General features: G+C 45.4%; 1 protein-coding gene across 1 annotated transcript in view; it reads right to left on the bottom strand.

Annotated features, from left to right (window-relative positions):
* FGD4 (FYVE, RhoGEF and PH domain containing 4) overlaps window positions 1-13,517 on the bottom strand; it is a 266,934-nt gene extending 253,417 nt beyond the window's left edge. Inside the window, exon 1 of the mRNA XM_001084734.4 lies at window positions 11,356-13,517. Coding sequence (XP_001084734.3) covers window positions 11,356-11,602 — 247 coding nt within the window. The 5' untranslated portion in view covers window positions 11,603-13,517. The remainder of the gene's footprint in view (window positions 1-11,355) is intronic.
* Between the last annotated feature and the right edge of the window lie 6,124 nt (window positions 13,518-19,641).

Below are 19,641 nucleotides of genomic sequence, written 5' to 3'. Positions count from 1 at the left end.
AAAACACGAAGTAGCTATAGATACTCTCTGCTGAACCTTCCCAGAGGGCAGATGGGACCCCCAATGATAAGGGAAGGCTGGGGAGAGGAGAAAAAGGGGATGCTGGCAGAAGACAAGAGGAGAAAGGAGAAAATGGGAAAGCCAGAGGAAGAAAGTTGAAGAACCAATGAGGTAAGAAAATCAGGATATCTCAGGTCATCAGAACCAAGACAAGAGCTTTAAGAAGGTATAAATGTCACAGAAAAATTAAGAAGGGCTGAAAATAGGCGCTGAATGCTACTTGGGAATTCACTGCTGACCTTAAAATTGCTAATCCAATGTTGTAAACACAAGTCAGTCCAAAAGAAGACAAGGAAGTGGTGAGGATGATGAAGAAGTGAGGGCAGCAAGGGAGGTCCCACACAGTAAGTTAAGTCACTGGGAGGATGGTGAGGTTGAGGCAGGTGGATCATTCAAAGCCAGGAATTCAAAACTAGTCTGGCCAACACGGCGAAACCCCATCTCTACTAAAAATTAAAAAATTAGGCTAGGTGCGGTGGCTCACACCTGTAAACCCAGCACTTCGGGAGGCCAAGGTGGGCAGATCACCTGAGGTTGAGAGTTCAAGACCAGCCTGACCAACATGGAGAAACCCCGTCTCTACCAAAAATATAGAATTAGCCGGGTATGGTGGCGCATGCCTGTCATCCCAACTACTCAGGAGGCTGAGGCAGGAGAATCGCTTGAACTTGGGAGGCAGAGGTTGCGGTGAGCTGAGATCGCACCATTGCACTCCAGCCTGGGCAACGACAGCGAAACTCCGTCTCAGAAAAAAAAAAAAAATTGGCTGGCCGTGATGGTGTGGCCTGTAATCCCAGCTACTCAGGAGGCTGAGGCAGGAGAATTGTTTGAACTTGGGAGGTGAAAGTTGCAGGGAGCCAAGATGCACTCTAGCCTGGGTAACAAAGGGAGGCTCTGTATCAAAAATAAATAAATAAATAAATAAATAAATAAATAAAGTCTAGGATTACCTCACTGGGGGACGGGAGGGGAAAAAATACCCTATAAATGAGAATAAAGGGGCAAACCATGGAAGGTAACAGAGGAGAAATGTCTCTGAGGACTGGGTTTACCTGCCAGATTAGGAAAAGGAGAGGGCTGCAATAAAGGAGATTATAAATCAAGTCTGAAGTGACAGGTCAGTTGAGCTCACTTCAGATACCCCAGTCTGATAAAAATTGTATATCGGCACAAATTCAGGTCTACTTCAAGAGAGAGAAGGTGGAGTTGAGACAAAACAACAAAGTAGGAAAGACCTGTAACAGATACAAAAAATGCAATTAGGAATCAAACAGAAATGAGCAAAAAGTCTGCCAGGAAGTACAGAGGGCCCAGATTATGTATTGAGGGACTATCTATAACACTCCTTGTCTTATTCCAAGCAAATCTTGGCTACCTGTCCTCAGGACGAAAGTGGGGTTTACCCATGTTTGGGAATGCACAGAAGCTTATAAACCGGGTTGTACATCAGGATCGTCTGGGCACTTGTTAAAAATACAGCTTCTTGGCTGGGCGTGGTGGCTCACGCCTGTTATCCCAGCACTTTGGGAGGCCAAGGCAAGTGGATCACGAGATCAGGAGTTCAAGACCAGCCTGGCCAAGATGGTGGAACCCCATCTCTACTAAAAATACAAAAATTGGCCGGGTGCAGTGGCTCACGCCTGTAATTCCAGCACTTTGGGAGGCCGCAGCGGGTGGATCACGAGGTCAGATCGAGACCATCCTAACTAACACAATGAAACCCCATCTCTACTAAAAATACAAAAAATTAGCTGGGCGTGGTGGTAGGTGCCTGTAGTCCCAGATACTCTGGAGGCTGAGGCAGGAGAATGGCATGAACCCAGGAGGAGGAGGAGCTTGCAGTGAGCCGAGATCGCACCACTGCACTCCAGCCTGGGCGACAGAGCAAGACTCCATCTCAAAAAAAAAAAAAAAAAGAAAAAAAAAAATTAGCTAGGCATGGTGGCAGGCGCCTATAATACCAGCTACTTGGGAGGCTGAGGCAGAGGACTGCTTACACCTGGGAGGCAGAGGTTGCTGTGAGCCAAGATCACGCCACTGCACTCCAGCCTGGGTGACAGAACAAGACTCTGTCTCAAAAAAAAAAAAAAAAATACAGCTTCTTTAACCCTACCCCCTCAGATTCTGAGTCATTATGTCAAGGGTGTGGCTAGGAATTTTTAATTAGCAATCCCAAGTAATTCTGATACAGTTGGCAGAATGACATCTGGAAACCAAGCAGATCATCAGCATTATCTAATAGACCTTTTTACGCCTGGCCCCACATCCATATATTTAAATGCATCATGTAGGCTGGGCACAGTGGCTCACGCCTGTAATCCCAGCACTTTGGGAGGCCGAGGCAGGTGGATCACCTGAGGTCAGGAGTTCGAGACCAGCCTGACCAACATGGAGATACCCTGTCTCTACTAAAAATACAAAATTAGCCAGGCGTGGTGGTGCATGCTGGTAATCCCAGCTACTCAGGAGGATGAGGCAGGAGAATCACTTGAACCCAGGAGGCAGAGGTTGCGGTGAGCCAAGATCGCGCCACTGCACTCCAGCCTGGGCAACAAGGGCGAAACTCCGTCTCAAAAAATAAAAAAATAAAATAAAATAAAAAATAAATGCATCATGTTCTAATCCTTTTTCAATCAATTTTCCAGCAAATGCATATTTGAAAAAAAAGAGATTTCAGTAAGAGCAATACAAATAATTACTACTGATTGAATTCTGGTTCTGAACCAGAACTATATGTATGTTATCTCCCTAAAAAAGGACTGACTCCAACAGCAAGTGGACGCAGGCAGCCCCCCAATCAAGTTCCCGTTCCCTCAACAAGTTCCAGTTCCTCTCCTCTGTCACCAGTTAAAACCATGAACCTAGATTTCCTTCAGCAGAGAAAAGGAATGCAAGCAAGCAGGTGACTGTGGAATAAGAGTCTCTCTCAGTGTTCTTAGGTCCACAAGTTTACATGGCTATTCATTAAAAGACCACTGACTAGGCCAGGCGCGGTGGCTCACACCTGTAATCCCAGCACTTTGGGAGGCCGAGGCTGGTGGGTCACCTGAGGTCGGGAGTTCGAGACCAGCCTGACCAACATGGAGAAACCCCGTCTCTACTAAAAATACAAAATTAGCCAGGCATGGTAACGCTTGCCTGTAATCCCAGCTACTCAGGAGGCTCAGGCAACAGAATCGCTTGAACCCGGGAGATGGAGGTTGTGGTGAGCTGAGTTCGCTCCATTGCACTCCAGCCTGGGCAACAAAAGTGAAACTCCTTCTTAAAAAACAAAACAAAACAAAAAAAACACTGACTGCTCTTTAAACTGTTCTTGGAAGGAAATATAAGAAACCTTTCGGCCGGGCGCGGTGGCTCAAGCCTGTAATCCCAGCACTTTGGGAGGCCGAGATGGGCGGATCACAAGGTCAGGAGATCGAGACCATCCTGGCTAACATGGTGAAACCCCGTCTCTACTAAAAATACAAAAAACTAGCCGGGCGAGGTGGCGGGCGCCTGTAGTCCCAGCTACTCCGGAGGCTGAGGCAGGAGAATGGCGTGAACCCGGGAGGCGGAGCTTGCAGTGAGCTGAGACCCGGCCACTGCACTCCAGCCTGGGCGACAGAGCGAGACTCCGTCTCAAAAAAAAAAAAAAAAAAAAAAAAAGAAACCTTTCCTGGTTCCAATTTCAGAGCCCATCTTTAAGGAGCTTCTAAGAAGCATTATTGATAATTAATGATATTCATGTACATGCATACCATCCATCATTTTAATGTAAATCTTTACTTGTTTAGAACATTGTATGATTCTAATAATGCTAAAGATACTTTTATATAAAAATATAATATAGATTTGTTAATGTTACAAATAACATGAGCTCTAACATATAAATGCAAATGACCTATAGGTATTGCTTTACGTTTGGCCACTCAAAGCCCTGGTAAACCTTAAGAACAGGTGTTAACAGGCATGAAAGCACTGAAGCTAGTGACATAAGTCTGAATCCTGCCTCCAAAATTTACCAGGTGCAGGGTACTGCAAAAGGACTTTCTGAAACTTCGGTTTTTTCCTTCCCTAAAATTGTAATAATACTACCTATTTTTTCAGGGTTGTTATAAGAACTAGAGGTAAAATACACATAGTCCTGGTTCAGTGCCAGAATTCAATAAATAGTACTTTTTTGTATTGCTCTTACCAAAATTTCTATCCCTCTTCCCCGAAGATGAAATTAGTATTCTAGAAGTTCTCAGGATACTGGAGTATATGTTGAAAATGTAAGCATTCCAGCCATGGTGAGTACCAGGAAAAAACAAAACAAAACTGTACTTATATAGAAAGTTTACCAAGTAAATAATGTAAAAAGTCCCTCACCGCAAAGCACCCAGATGTTGAATAAATTAAAACAGATATTCAGCTGCTCAGATACAACAAATGCATTGCTGAGCTCATAACAAAATAAAGGAGGTGCCCAAAGGGAAGCAAAAAAAAAAAAAAAAAGAATCCGAAACCTAAACACAAGTAACTAACTTGTAAGACCACACTGCCCAAGAGGCAAAGCCATTGCCAGGAACCTGAAAGCCTAGGGGACTAAAAGCCTTGCAGAGGACCGAAGTTTCGGCCTTGGGTTTTCACAATAGGAAAGAGCAGAACCTGAGGCCTGGGACTAAGGTTCCATAAAAGGGAGCACTGGGCCAGGCACGGTGGCTCCCGCCTGTAATCCCAGCACTTTGGGAGGCTGAAGTGGGCGGATCACTTGAGGTCAGAAGTTGTAGACCAGCCTGGCCACCATGGTGAAACCCCATCTCTACAAAAATACAAAAATTAGCCAGGTGTGGTGGCAGATGCTGTAATCCCAGCTAATCAGGAGGCTGAGGCAGGAGAACGGTTTGAACCTGGGAGGTGGAGGTTGCAGTAATCCCAGCACTTTGGGAAGCTGAAGCGGGCGGATCATGAGGTCAGGAGTTCGAGACCAACCTGGCCAATATGATGAAACCCCGCCTCTACTAAAAAATACAAAAATTAGCCGGGCGTGGTGGCGCACGCTTCTAGCTACTCAGGAGGCTGAGGCAAGAGAATCGCTGGAACCCGGGAGGCGGAGGTTGCAGTAGCTGAGATGGTACCACTGCACTCTAGCCCGGGCGACAGGGTGAGACTCCATCTCAAAAACAAAGGGAACACTGTAAGGCAGATTTTTCTCAAGCTACCTTCTATTAAAAAAAAAAAAACTGCCTTCCACCAAAGCAAACTGAGAAAATCTGTAGACCTATACCAAGCCTAAGTGGAAAAATAAGCGTCCCCTAAGCAAACCTACACTACACTACCCTGAAGTTAGGGAAATGCCGGCTATTAAATTAAAGCTGGGTTGAAAGTAAAAACAAATATTTGCTACAGAAAGGCATCTTCAATACAGACCCTTAAGAATTCCCATAAAACTAAGGAATAGTAAGGTAATAAGCCACCTTGAATGAGTCAGCAGGAACATTCAATAGACACACTCTCTGGCCAAGTGTGGTGCTTCACACCTGTAGTCCCAGCACTTTGGGAGGCTGAGGCAGGAGGATCGCTTGAGCCTGGTGTTCGAGTCTGCAGTGAGCTCTAATTATGCCACTGCACTCTAGGTGACAGAGCAAGATCCTGTCTCAAAAATAAATAAATTTTTTTAAAAAAGAGACTCTCCTCTACCCTCAAGGGCTTCAGATATTCAACTATAGAAAAGAAAAAGGCTTAAAAAAATCTGGGCCAAATACAGCATGAAATAAGAAGGCAGAAATAAATCCAAGTGTAACAGTACTTAGAAATGGACTAAACTGATACAGTAGACTTAACAAAGAATTTTTAAACTTACTTTGTGTGTGCCTGTATTTATATTCCTTTGAATGTGTGTGTGTGTGTTTTTTTTTTTTTTTTTTTTGAGACAGAGTCTCATTCTGTCACCCAGGCTAGAGTGCAGTGGTGCAATCTCGGCTTACTGCAAGCTCCGCCTCCTGGGTTCACGCCGTTCTCCTGCTTCAGCCTCCAGAGTGGCTGGGACTGCAGGCGCCCACCACCACGCCCGGCTAGTTTTTTGTATAGAGACGGGGTTTCACTGTGTTAGCCAGGATAGTCTCGATCTCCTGACCTCGTGATCCACCCACCTCGGCCTCCCAAAGTGCTGGGATTACAGGCGTGAGCCACCATGCCTGGCCTGAATGTATGAATTTTTTATAATGGAAAAGACCACTTTGAGAGAGGGTAACCAAATGACTTCTAGATCTTTAAATGTATGGGGCCACAATAGTCAAAATGTTCCCCCTACTCCATGCCTAAAGACAACCTGGTGTCTTTTACCCTCTTTGCTCTCATAGCACTTCTTAGCAACTTGCTTAGGACTAGGACTAAAGAAGCGAACTCATTTTCCAAAGAGACTACTTTATGAATATGGTCAGAGCGCTGCTTCTGATGCCAAACGCACTTACGTTTGAATCCTGACTAATCAACTACCAGTTAATAATGCCAAGCCAGTTAGTAAAACTCTCTGTCTCAAATTTTCAGTTGTAAAATGAGCATAATGGTACCTACTTGGTAGAATTGCTATAAATTTATACACAAGCATATTTGTGTGTACCACAATACAGTTCTCAGTGTAGAAAATGCATTCAATAGGCCGGGTGCAGTGGCTCACGCCTGTAATCCCAGCACTTTGGGAGGCCGAGGCGGGCGGATCACCTGAGGTCAGGAGTTCAGGACCAGCGTGACCAACATGGAGAAACCCTGTCTCTACCAAAAATACAAAATGAGCCGGGCATGGTGGCACATGCCTGTGAACCCAGCTACTTGGGAGGCAGGGGCAGGAGAATCACTTGGACCCGGGAGGCGGAGGTTACTGTGAGCCGAGATCAAGCCATTGCACTCCAGCCTGGGCAACAAGAGTGAAACTCTGTCTCAAAAAAAAAAAAAAGAAAAGAAAATGCATTCAATAGCCAGTTGCGGTGGCTCAAGCCTATAATCCCAGTACTTTAGGAGGCCGAGGCAGGTGGATCATCTGAAGTCAGGAGTTTGAGACCAGCCTGGCCACTGTGGTGAAACCCTGTCTCTATCAAAAGTATGAAAATTAGCTGGGCATGGTGGCAGGTGCCTGTAATCCCAGCTACTTGGGAGGCTGAGGCAGGAGAATTGCTGCAACCCAGGGGGTGGAGGTTGCAGTGAGCCAAGATCGTGCCATTGCACTCCAATCTGGGCAACAAGAGCGAAACTCTGTCTCAAAAAAAAAAGAAAAAGAAAAGAAAATGCATTCAATGAACAGTAGCTATTATGAACATCACGGGGGACAGCATTAATTCATTAATTTATTTAAGTATCTATAGAATGTCTCCTATATGTCAGTACTAGTGGTAGACTTTTGGGGACACAGAGATGAGTAAAAATAATGACTCCTTGTGATGATACTGTTTGCTTTGTGTCAGACATTTACCTATACAATTTTACTTAATCCTGCCAGCAGTCTTATTAAGTACTGTTTGTTGGGGTATGTGTGTGTGTGTGTGTGTGTGTGTGTGTGTGTGTGTGTGTGTGTGTGTGTTTAAGAGAGGGAGTCTTGGCCAGGCACATTGGCTCACACCTGTAATCCCAGCACTTCGCGAGGCTGAGGCGGGAGGATCACAAGGGCAAGAGATCAAGACCATCCTAGCCAACATGGTGAAACCCCGTCTCTACTAAAAATATAAAAATTAGCTGGGTGTGGTGGCATGTGCCTGTAGTCCCAGCTACTTGGGAGGCTGAGGCAGGAGAATCACTTGAACCTGGAAGGTGGAGGTTGCAGTGAGCCAAGATCACGCCACTGCACTCCAGCCTGGCAACAGATTAAGACTCAGTCTCAAAAAAAAAAAAAAAAAAAAAAGAGATGGTGTATTGCTATGTTGCTCAGGCTGGAGTGCAGTAGCTATTCATGGGTTCAATCATAGCATACTTCATCCTCAATCTCATGGCTTGTAGTGATTCTCCTGTCTCAGCCTCCCAAGTAGCTGAGACTACAGGAATGCACCACTGCACTGATTATAAGGACTGTTATCTCCATTGTCCAGATGAAGAAACTTAGAAATTAAGAGACAGTCCAATTCACACAGCTAGCTATGTAAGAGGGACTAGAACGTGAGTGCTATATAACCCCAAAGCCTATGTCTTACTTGCTTCACCTTTCTGTTTCACTTAAACGGGGAGCTTCACATTCAGGAATACACGAAGGATACAGTTGGTACAGTTTATTATTTTTGCCAAAAAGCATAGAACTCTAAAAACAGCAGGGTTTAAAACCATAGAACATGACACAACAATGCTAAGCACAATTATCTGGCAAGTTCTTGAGTTTTCAGTTTTTGTTGCTTCTTCTTTAAAAGGGAAAGTAATGTTTCAATTGAGTAATGCCTACTTTGTAATGCGTTTAAATTTTGTGGTTTTCATATATAAATATTTTTCTAGGTGCTATAGAATGAACTGGCACTTTTCAGTAATTTAAATCTGGTTTACTTTTTGATGAGGGGGGAGGAACAGAATTATCTAATGATAAATAGTTCAATGAGACTATTGAACTAATAGTGAGGCAGATTTGAGTCACAGAAGAAAGCACTTTCTAAAATAGTTTTTACCCTTCCCAAAGTGAACAGGGTGTGGTCATCCAGTAGTTTGAGAGTACTTCTCAAAACACTAGATCATTCTCTCACAGATACTACAAATTTTATTATGGAAAGGGGAACGGCTGTATCTATTAAGATAATTACTTTTTGACCCTGAAAATAGCAACAAGAATTTTGAGTTTCAGCCAGTTAACAATATTGATACAATGTAACACACCTAGAAAAGGTATTGCTAGGTTCTCCATTTAAAAAAAACTGCTCTGGGTTTTCTCTGAATTAAAAAAAAAAATTGGTGTGTGCCTGTAGACCCATCTACTTAGGAGACTGAGGCAGAAGGATAGCTTTGAGCCCATAAGTTCAAAGCTGTAGTGAGCTACGATTGTACCTACGAATAGCCATAGCACTCCAGCCTTAGCCTGGGCAACACAGTGAGACTCCATCTCTCTCTGACTCCCCTCTCCCCTTCTCTCTCTCTCCCTCTCTCTCTCTCTCTGTTTGAGATAAGGTCTCACTCTGTTGCCCAGGCTGGAATACAGTGAAACGATCATGGCTCACTGCAGCCTCCACCTCCTGAGCTCAAGGGATCCTCCCACTTCAGCCTGCACCGGGTCATTTTTTGTAGAGACGGCGTTTTGAAATGTTCCCAGGCTGGTCTCAAACTCCTGGGCTCAAGCGATCCTCCCCCTCGGTCTCTCAAAGTGCTGGGATTACAGGCGTGAGCTCCCGTGCCAAGCAACCCGTCTCTTAAAAAAAAAAAAATGCCTGGCCAACATGGTGAAACCTCGTCTCTACTAAAAGTACAAAAATGAGCTGTGCGTGGTGGCAGGCATCTGTAACCCTAGCGACTCAGGAGGCTGAGGCAGGAGAATCTTGAAATCAGGAGGCAGAGGTTGCAGTGAGCCGAGATTGCGCCACTGCACTCCAGCCTGCAGGACAAGAGCAAAACTGCGTCTCAAAAAAAAAAAAAAAGAGAGAGAGAGAGAGAGAATGGAAAACAAAAAAAGCAGAGCCACCTTGTAGAAATGATTTGTAGACTGCCACAACTCCCTTTTATCCTTACCGCTAAGAGGGCACTTCCTCTTTTCACCTACTCAATGGGTTTGTAATTAAGCCAGGTGATTTTAAGTAAAATGATAAGCAATTTGAGGCCGGGAGCGGTGCCTCACAACTGTAATCCCAGCACTTTGGGAGGCTGAGGCGGGCGGATCACTTGAGGTCAGGAGTTCGAGACCAGCCTGGGCAACTACTAAAAGCAGAAAAATTAGTTGGGCATGGTGGCGCACGTCTGTAATCCCAGCCACTCGGGAGGCTTAGGCAGGAAAATCGCTTGAACCCAGGAGGCAGCGGTTGCAGTGAGCTGAGATCATGCCACTGCACTCCAGCCTGGGCGACAGAGCGAGACTCCGTCTCAAAAAAAAAAAAAGAAAAGAAAAGAAAACAGTTGATGATTCACAAATTCTGTACATTAAATAACTTGAAAAACCATTAAATAAATACCTTCGATCCAAAGCAAATCATTTTCATTTGATAAGGAAGAAAACAACACCCTCCCATTAATTTGAGCGAATCACACCTAAGACTGGAAGAGAGTTCAGAAACTGTTTCACTAGTATCCTTATTCTGTAGACGAGGAAATGAAGACCGAAGGCACTGTAATTCAGTTACTTGTTTACATATGTTCTCACCTCACAATTTCTTCCCTTATCTAGTGTAGTTACATATTTTTAATTCATCATGTTTTTCTGCTCTATGCCTACTACAACTTCAGAACCAGGACTAAAAGGGAACATTTAAAAGCTCTAAAATTTGTCATATTTAAATCGTCATATTTGCTTAATCAGAATGAAATGCGTGAAAATAATTAGAATTATTTGTATTTCTGCTGCTCAAATGAAGTTTTGCCTCGTAAGCTGGTCTACATAGCAGACATCTCTGGTTACCGCATAAAGGAGGGGAGGGGATTTTAATGAAGTTTTGCAAATCAAAGAAAAAAGAAATCCCTAGTTTCAAACTCGCCTGGGGAGAAGGAACACATTTACAAGACGGGGGAGATTATTTGGCCTTGAATAGATCGCCTTGAATAGATCACCTTGAGGACTTATTCGATGAGAATTCAGAAATCACAACACCGCATTACTGACATCTGAACCTATTAACATGAAAACAGCAATAATGATTCCGTTTTCTGATACCAGGAACAGCTTTCCTTGGCGCTTTTCACACACAGCCTGGGAGTCAAACGTCCCTTTAAGAAAACCCAGGCACTAAGGAGGTTTGCTCACCACACCTAAGTTGTCGGACCTGGGTGGACATCAGCCTCCCCTTCACCCTATTAGGCCTTCACCACGGCTGCCCAAAGCAGGAATTTAGCGAAGCAGCTTAAGCTTCAGTAGCTAGAAAACTGGTCTCTCCAATTCCTAACAAAAGTTAGAGAGAAAGAAAGAATTATACCTTTACTTTCTGAATTCTCTGAGAAGTGACCTCCAGGGCAAGCTCAGCGGTAGGCGGATTCTTGCCCAAGGTCCTCTGGGGGAAGGGACAGCATAGCTAAGGGAGTGGGCGGCCGAGCGCAGCCTTCCACGACCAGTCTCTCGAACCAGTTACTTCCGCAGCGGGAGGAGAGGGCGCACCTGCAGGGCGCTGAGAGCGTCCCTCACTCGCACCTACGCGCCGGGGCCACCCTCCCCCCGCGCCCCAAGGCGCTTACCTGTGGTGCCTGAGGGCACCTGGCCCTTGAAGGCAGCCGTCCCCGCACGTCCCAGGTGCGACGCAGGACTGCTCCAGGGCCGGGGGACCCCGGGCGGCAGGTAGGAGGGGTTAGACTTCCGCCGGATCGCCACCCGCCTGAAGTTGGAGCCGCCCTCGTCGCTCATCTTGCCGGGCTCGACCGCCGCTCCGCGACTTCTCCCGCTGCCGTCCAGCCGCGAGCGGCCCCTGGGGGGCGTCGCCTGCATGCCCAGGTTCGGTGCGACTCCGGAGGCGCCCTCTACCGCGGCGTCTCCTCAGCGAGTGCCTCCTCTCCCTCTCCTTCCCGGGACGCTCCCTCCGGGCGTCGCGACGAGTTTGGCTGCAACTCCTCCTGCGGCAGCCGCAGCGTCTCGGTCTCTGCAGCTCCCGCACTCACTCAAAGCCGCTACCGCAGTGGCCAGGCCGGGGCTGCCTCCACCCCTTCCTCTGGAGCCAATCGCCAGCAGGCCCCCAAGGGCGGGAGAAGGAGAGCGCAGAGGGTTCAGCCTGTTGGCGCCGCCGCCGCCGCCGCCTCCTCCGGCCGGGGAAGCCGCCAAGAACTTGCAGTGCCCAGCGGACCGCCCTGGGCGCGGCCCCGGAGCTGGAGCCGGTTCGCTCTGGCCGGCCCCGCCCCGCCGCGCTACTGCCTCGCCCTTCGGCGGAGGGGAGCCGCGCGGGCGCGCACCTGCGGCCGCACACCTGGGGTGCTGCGAGGCTGGGGGCCGCGCTCACCTGCGGGCCACGCAGTGCAGTCGGGAAGAAGTCAGCTACATGTCCAGAGTGCTTGCATTCTCGCAGATCCACACTCTGAGGGTCGCATATGTGTCTCAAGCCGTTGTGCTGAACCCTTGATCTTATGTCCTAAAACTACCGAATAAGTATTTCAGATCAGCAAGGTGCTGAACCTACAGTGGGGTCACGTAACACCGCAGAGCTGGAGTCTCCGCACTGAAGTCTGTCCTTACTCCACTGAACCAAACATTTTGCCAGGGACAGAAAATGAAATAAGGGGTGTGGAAATAAACGAGCAGGGGTAGAGGTAACAATCCACAGGTTTCCAGAAAAGCAGCAGACCCTCCATTCAGGACTTCATTAGGAATACAATTTACAGTCCTTTTACTTTGTTTGTTTGTTTGTTTGTTTTGAGACAGGGTCTCGCTCTGTCACCAAGGCTGCAGTGCAGTGTTGTGATCATAGCTCACTGCAGCCTCGACCCTCTGGTCTCAAGCGATTCTACTGCCTCAGCCTCCTGAGTAGCTGGGACAACAGGGGCGCGCCACTACTGCTGGCTAATTTTTCTAGGTTTTGTAGAAATGAGGCCTCGCTATGTTGCCGAGGCTGGTTTCTAACTCCTGGGCTCAAGCAATGCTACTGCCTTGGCCTCCCAAAGCGCTGGGATACAGGCTGGAGTCACTGCGCCCAGCCTAGAGTCCTTTTAAATTATCAAGTCATGTTTTTGTTTTTAACACCAGCTAAATACTAAGTTGAAGAAATGCTTTTTTGTTTGTATGTTTGTTTTTTAGATACCGATCACACCCTGACCCAAGCTGGAGTGCAGTGGCCCTATCAACTCACTGCAGCCTGGACCTCCTGGGCTCAAGGGATCCTACTGCCTCAGCCCCACCACTAGCGGGAACTACAGGCCCATGCCACCACACTCAGCTAATTATTAGTAGTAGTAGCATTTGTTTATTTATTCTTAGTGGAGATGAGGTTTTCCTATGTTGACCAGACTGCTCTCCAACCCCTGGACTCAAGAGTTCCTCCCACCTTGACCTCCCAAAGAGCTGGGATTACAGTCGTTAGCCACAGTGCCTGACCAAAAAAATACATTTTAAATTGACTTGCTTATCTGCATTTGAAAATTCACTAGTCTAATAAAAAAGAGGCTGTGTCCCAAAATCACACAGATAGGAGGCAAAAAGACACCATTCCAAGTACCCCAGCTCAAGCCAAGTTCTCCAGCCATCACTTCCATCTTGGAAGCCACCCCACCTTTTTTCAAATGGTCATTCACCCAAGTACCATCTCCAGTGATGTTTACAACAGACTGATGACAACCAGTTACAGATTTCTTTGTTTCTTTGTTTCTTCTCCACTCCAATTGCTTTCCATAACTAGCCTTAAAAAAAAAAAAAAAAAGGCTGGGCACGGTGGCTCATGACTGTAATCCCAATGCTTTGGGAGGCTCAGGTGGGAGGATTTCTTGAGTCCAGGAATTCGAGACCAGCCTGGGCAAGAACATGAGCCCTTCTCTCTACAGGGTAAAGAAAAAAAGAAAGATTGATTGATTTTAATGGCATCACTATTTATGGGGTTTTTTTTTTCTTTTTTTTTTTTTAGTAGCCAATATAGGAGAATATTTTGTTTTTTAAAGAGTATAATTTATTCATCCTATAGAATATTTTGTCAACCTTAAAAATATTGTAATTGCAGGCCGGGCGCGGTGGCTCAAGCCTGTAATCCCAGCACTTTGGGAAGCCGAGACGGGCGGATCACAAGCTCAGGAGATCGAGACCATCCTGGCTAACACGGTGAAACCGCGTCTCTACTAAAAAATACAAAAAACTAGCCGGGCGAGGTGGTGGGCGCCTGTAGTCCCAGCTACTGGGGAGGCTGAGGCAGGAGAATGGCGTAAACCCAGGAGGCGGAGCTTGCAGTGAGCTGAGATTCGGCCACTGCACTCCAGCCCGGGTGACAGAGCGAGACTCCGTCTCAAAAAAAAAAAAAAAAAAATATTGTAATTGCAAACTTTTAATAACCTACAAAAATATTCACCATAAGTGTTACAAGGTGAAAAACAGGATTTAAAATTGTATATTCAACATGATTCAAGGAAAGGCACCAAAATATTAACAGCAGTTTTCATTGAGAGAGATTATGGGTGAATTGTATTGCTTCCTTTCCACTTTTCCGTATCTTTCAAACTGGCTACAGGAAATATATATTACTTTATTACTAGAAAAAGAGAAGCAAACATTTGAGAAATAAATGAATGAATGGGATTGGCAGACCTGTATCTGTGGCCAATCTGAAAAAAATAAGCTAATTTATTCCAGGTGAAATTAAAGTTTTTATCCTCAACTGAGCAGATGTCTCCCAAACTTCCTGTCTGTGAGGCAGAGATGTAAATCCTGTCCAAGGACACAGAGAACCTCTGCCAGTGACAAGTTGACAAGTATAATGAGTAAGGCTAGGCTGTTAATAGGATCTTGAACTTAAAAATCTGACACTGCCTCCGCAGCCTAATTGGTGTGATTATCACTTAGCCAATTATCATCCTGTGCATTTGCTTATCTAGGAGATCTTTAAGAACACAATCAGTTCTTGAATAATTTGAACAACACCTTAGGCACAGTTTTTCCATCTGAAAATACACACTGTCACAGGCTCTGCAAGTCTGTTTTCAAACTTTATCAGATGCACTCTAGAACATATTTTAACTATATTATATTGAATTTTACATCCTAAATTAATGGAATTGCTTTAGAAGCATGGGTATACTTCAGTATAGGATTGCAAGTGCCAGGAGAATGCCATTACTTCAGCACATATTCCAGTGTTTCATGTTTGATAGTTGGTATAATTTTGCTCAGTTGATCATAAAGAATTTTTTTAGATTCCACTGATGCAAAAAGAAAAAGAACTCTTCACAAGAAATAATTGAATAGACTTTTAGTAGGGAAGATTTTCACCAATTAGGCTTTATTCTCATCTTTGATATTTATTTGTTTGATATTTATTTTGTTTTGTTTTTATTTTTGTTTTTTGAGATGGAATCTTACTTTGTCTGGAGTCCAGACAGAGTCCAGGCATGATCTCAGCTGACTGCAACCTCCGCCTCCCAGGTTCAAGCAATTCTCTGTGCCTCAGCCTCCCAAGTGGCTGGGATTACAGGTACCCGCCACCATGTCTGACTAATTTTTGTATTTTTAGTGGAGACGGGGTTTCACCATGTTGGCCAGGCTGGTCTTGAACTCCTGACCTCAAGTGATCCGCCAGCATCGGCCTCCCAAAGTGCTGGGATTACAGGTGTGAGCCACCACACCCGACTGTTTGATATTTGTTAAGTACTCCTAGTACTTACCTAGGTATAAAATGTGATGATGCCCTTTCCATATTACATAAACATATTAAGTACCGTGGCCTTTATATTCTAATAAAGTAACCCAGAATTAGGACAACTCTTCATGTGAATAAAGCAAACACTGACTTTTAAATATATACTAATTTCTGTTAATTCTGCTGAAATAGCCAACTTTGAAGTTTGAATCTATATAAACCTAAGAAAAATGGTAACACTAGACAGAAAAAAAAAAAGTAATGCAAAGCTTAGCAATGTAATAATACTTCTCTTTTTTTTTTTTAATTGATATGGAGTCTCCGTCTTGTCACCCAAGCTAGAGTGCGATAGTATGATCTCGGCACACTGCAACCTCCGCCTTCCAGGTTCAAGCAATTCTCCTGCCTCAGCCTCCCAAGTGGCTGGGATTACAGGCATCCACCACCACGCTCAGCTAATTTGTGTGTGTATATGTGTGTGTGTGTGTGTGTGTGTGTGTGTGTTTTGAGACAGAGTCTCGCTCTGTGTGTGTGTGTGTGTGTGTGTGTGTGTGTGTGTTTTGAGACAGAGTCTCGCTCTGTCGCCCAGGCTGGAGTGCAATGGAGCGATCTCGGCTCACTGCAAGCTCTGCCTCCCGGGTTCACACCATTCTGCCTCAGCCTCCTGAGTAGCTGGGACTACAGGCGCCTGCCACCGCACCCGGCCATTTTTTTTTTTTCTTTCTTTTTTTTTTTTTTTTTTTTTTTTTTGAGACGGAGTCTCGCTCTGTCACCCGGGCTGGAGTGCAGTGGCCGGATCTCAGCTCACTGCAAGCTCCGCCGCCCGGGTTTACGCCATTCTCCTGCCTCAGCCTCCCGAGTAGCTGGGACTACAGGCGCCCGCCACCTCGCCCGGCTAGTTTTTTGTATTTTTTAGTAGAGACGGGGTTTCACCGGGTTAGCCAGGATGGTCTCGATCTCCTGACCTCGTGATCCACCCGTCTCGGCCTCCCAAAGTGCTGGGATTACAGGCTTGAGCCACCGCACCCGGCCATTTTTTTGTATTTTTAGTGGAGACAGGGTTTTACCATATTGGCCAGGCTGGTCTGAACTCCTGACCTCAGGTGATCCACCCACCTTGGCCTCACAAAGTGCCAGGATTACAGGCATGAGCCACCACACCCAGGCAAATAATACTTCTTTATTTTTATTTATTTATTTATTTTAGAGAAAGGTTTTTGCTATGTTGGCCTGGTTGGTCTTGAACTTTTGACCTCAAGCAATCCATCCTCCTGCCTCGGCCTCCCAAACTGCTAGGATCACAGGCATGAGCCACTGCACCTGACCAGCAACGTAATAATAGTTCTTACTTTTGTATTAGGAAGTTTATGAGAAAATATTTTAAAAGACGCCATTAATTTTATAGAAAATCTGGATGAAAGGGTCATTCAAGGAGAAGAGAGTTAGAATTAAGGACTAGAAGAAAAAATAGCCTAGTTTCTGTCTATATGTTGAAAAATAACATTATGACTTATCTCAAAGATTATTTATACAGTCAATTACAAGTCCCTTAGAATTGACAGTTGGCTGGGTACAGTGGCTAATGCCTGTAATCCCAGCACTTTCAGAGTCCAAGGTGGGCGGATCGCCTGAAGTCAGGAGTTCGGGACTGGTCTGGCCAACATGGTGAAACCCCATCTCTACTAAAAAAAAAAAACAAAACAATTAGCCGGGCTTGGTGATGTGCTCCTGTAATCCAAGCTACTTGGGAGGCTGAGGTAGGGGAATTGCTTGAACCAGGGAGGTGGAGGTTGCAGTGAGCCAAGATCACGCCACTGCACTGCAGCCTAGGCAACAGAATGAGACTCCGTCTCGAAAAAAGAAAAAAAAAGGCCAGGCGCAGTGGCTCATGCCTGTTATCTCATTACTGTGAGAGGCCGAGGCAGACGGATCACCTGAGGTCGTGAGTTTGAGACCAGCCTCACCAACATGGAGTTTGTCTCTACTAAAAACACAAAAAATTAGCTGGGCGTGAGCCTGTAATCCCAGCTACTTGGGAGGCTGAAGCAGGAGAATGGCTTGAACCCGGGAAGCAGGAGTTGCAGTGAGCTGAGAGCATGCCATTGCACTCCAGCCTGAATGACAGAGCGAGACTCTATCTCAAAAAAAAAAAAAAAAAAAAAAGAGGAGTTACAGTTATCAATAAACCAGTTGAGTTAAATTATTTGATACAAATATTTAAAGGAGAAACCTTAGTGGACAAGTCCCAAAGCTTCAAGAAGGCATGATTTATAAAATAAATATTGGGATTTTAAAGCAACACTATCATGAAATAAAATATATGCATATTAGCTGGGCATAATGGTGCACAGCTGCAGTCTTAGCTACTTGGGAGGCTGAGGCAGGAGTGAGCCCAGGCGTTCAAGTCCAGCTTGGGCAACACAGCAAGACCCTGTCTCTCTTATTTATTTACTTTTTTTTTTGAGACAGAGGAGTCTTGCTCTGTTGCCCAGGCTGGAGTGCAGCGGCATGATCTCAGCTCACTGCAACCTCCACTTCCCGGTTTCAAGCAATTCTCCTGCCTCAGCCTCCCAAGTAGCTGGGACTACAGGGGCGCACCACCACGCCCAGCTAGTTTTTGTATTTTTAGTAGAGACAGGGTTTCATCATGTTGGCCAGGATAGTCTTGATCTCCTGACCTCGTGATCGCCCACCTTGGCCTCCCAAAGTGCTGGGATTACAGGCATGAGCCACCGCACCCAGCTGACCCTGTCTCTTAAAAAATATATATCTATATCTATATCTATATATACATATTTTGTAATGGTTATGCCAAACTATTACACAACTTAAAAAGACTTGTTTTTGAGAATGCTATTACTTAATATTAATTGTTGTTTGATATTTATTTTTATTTTCATTTTTTTGAGATAGTCTCCCTCTGTCACCCAGGCTGGAATACAGTGGCATGATCAAGGTTCACTGTGGCATTAAACTCCTGGTGTCAAGCAGTCCTCACACCCCAGATTCTCCAGTAGCTGGGACTACCAGCAGATGCCACCATGCTTGGCTAATTTTTTAATTTTTTTTATAGAGATGAGGACTCGCTATGTTACCTATGGTTGTCTCAAACTCCTGGCCTCAAATTGATCCTCCTGCCTTGGCCTCCCAAAGTGCTGAGATTATAGGCATGAGCCACTGCACCTGGCCTGGTATTTTTAGATGGAGAATTAGTTCTACAAAATTTGGGGAAAAAAATTGAATATAGGTTATTTAATATTTTTTAAAACTGAAGCAACCATAATACGAAAAGAATGATTTTTTCTTGTTTCATCTTTTTGATGAGGCCCAACCTGATCACCCCATTTAATAATCTGTTTTACTTTCTCCCTACCCCAATCTGACACAATCTTTTTTCCCTGTTCTTTTTATTTTTACATTACAGTTTCATAATCTAACATACTATGATAGCTATATAATTATTATACAACTCTTTTTTGTTTGTTTGTTTGAGACAGAGTCTCCCTCTGTCACCCAGGCTGGAGTGCATTGGCACGATCCCGGCTCACTGCAACCCCTGGCCCCAGGGTTCAAGCGATTCCCTTGCCTCAGCCTCCCTGAGTAGCTGCAATTACAGGCTCATGCCCCTGCGCCCAGCTATTTTTTTTTTCCGGACCTCAGGTGATCTGCCCGCCTCAGCCTCCCAAAGTGCTGGGATTACAGATGTGAGCCACTGCGCCCAGCCACTAATATTATTTTTAATAACACAGTACCTAGATAATTGGAGTCCTATATATTGACATGCATGAAATTCATTCATTCATTTATACATGCGTTAATTCAGCAACTGTTATTGAGAGCTTATTTCATGCCAGATTCTACTCTAGGGGTTTAAGATACATTAGGGAACAAAACGAGGGTTCATACCTTTTGGAAGTTCCTATTATATATGTACCATGGATGGGGGAGACACAGAAAATGGTAGTATCGGCTGGGCGCGGTGGCTCAGGCCTGTAATCCCAGCATTTTGGGAGGCCCAGGTGCGTGGATCACTTGAGGTCAGGAGTTAGAGACCAGCCTGGCTAACATGGTGAAACCCCGTCTCTACTAAAAATGCAAAAAATTGGCCAGGCGAGGTGGTACATGCCTGTAATCCCAGCTACTCAGGAGGCTGAGGCAGGAGAAGTGCTTGAACCCAGGAGGTGGAGGTTGCCCTGAGCCGAGA

The sequence above is a fragment of the Macaca mulatta genome, chromosome 11, assembly GCF_049350105.2.
Source record: "Macaca mulatta isolate MMU2019108-1 chromosome 11, T2T-MMU8v2.0, whole genome shotgun sequence".
NCBI classification, from domain to species: domain Eukaryota; kingdom Metazoa; phylum Chordata; class Mammalia; order Primates; family Cercopithecidae; genus Macaca; species Macaca mulatta.
Note: the sequence above shows the minus strand (reverse complement) of the source record. Positions and strands in the feature narration are given on the sequence as shown.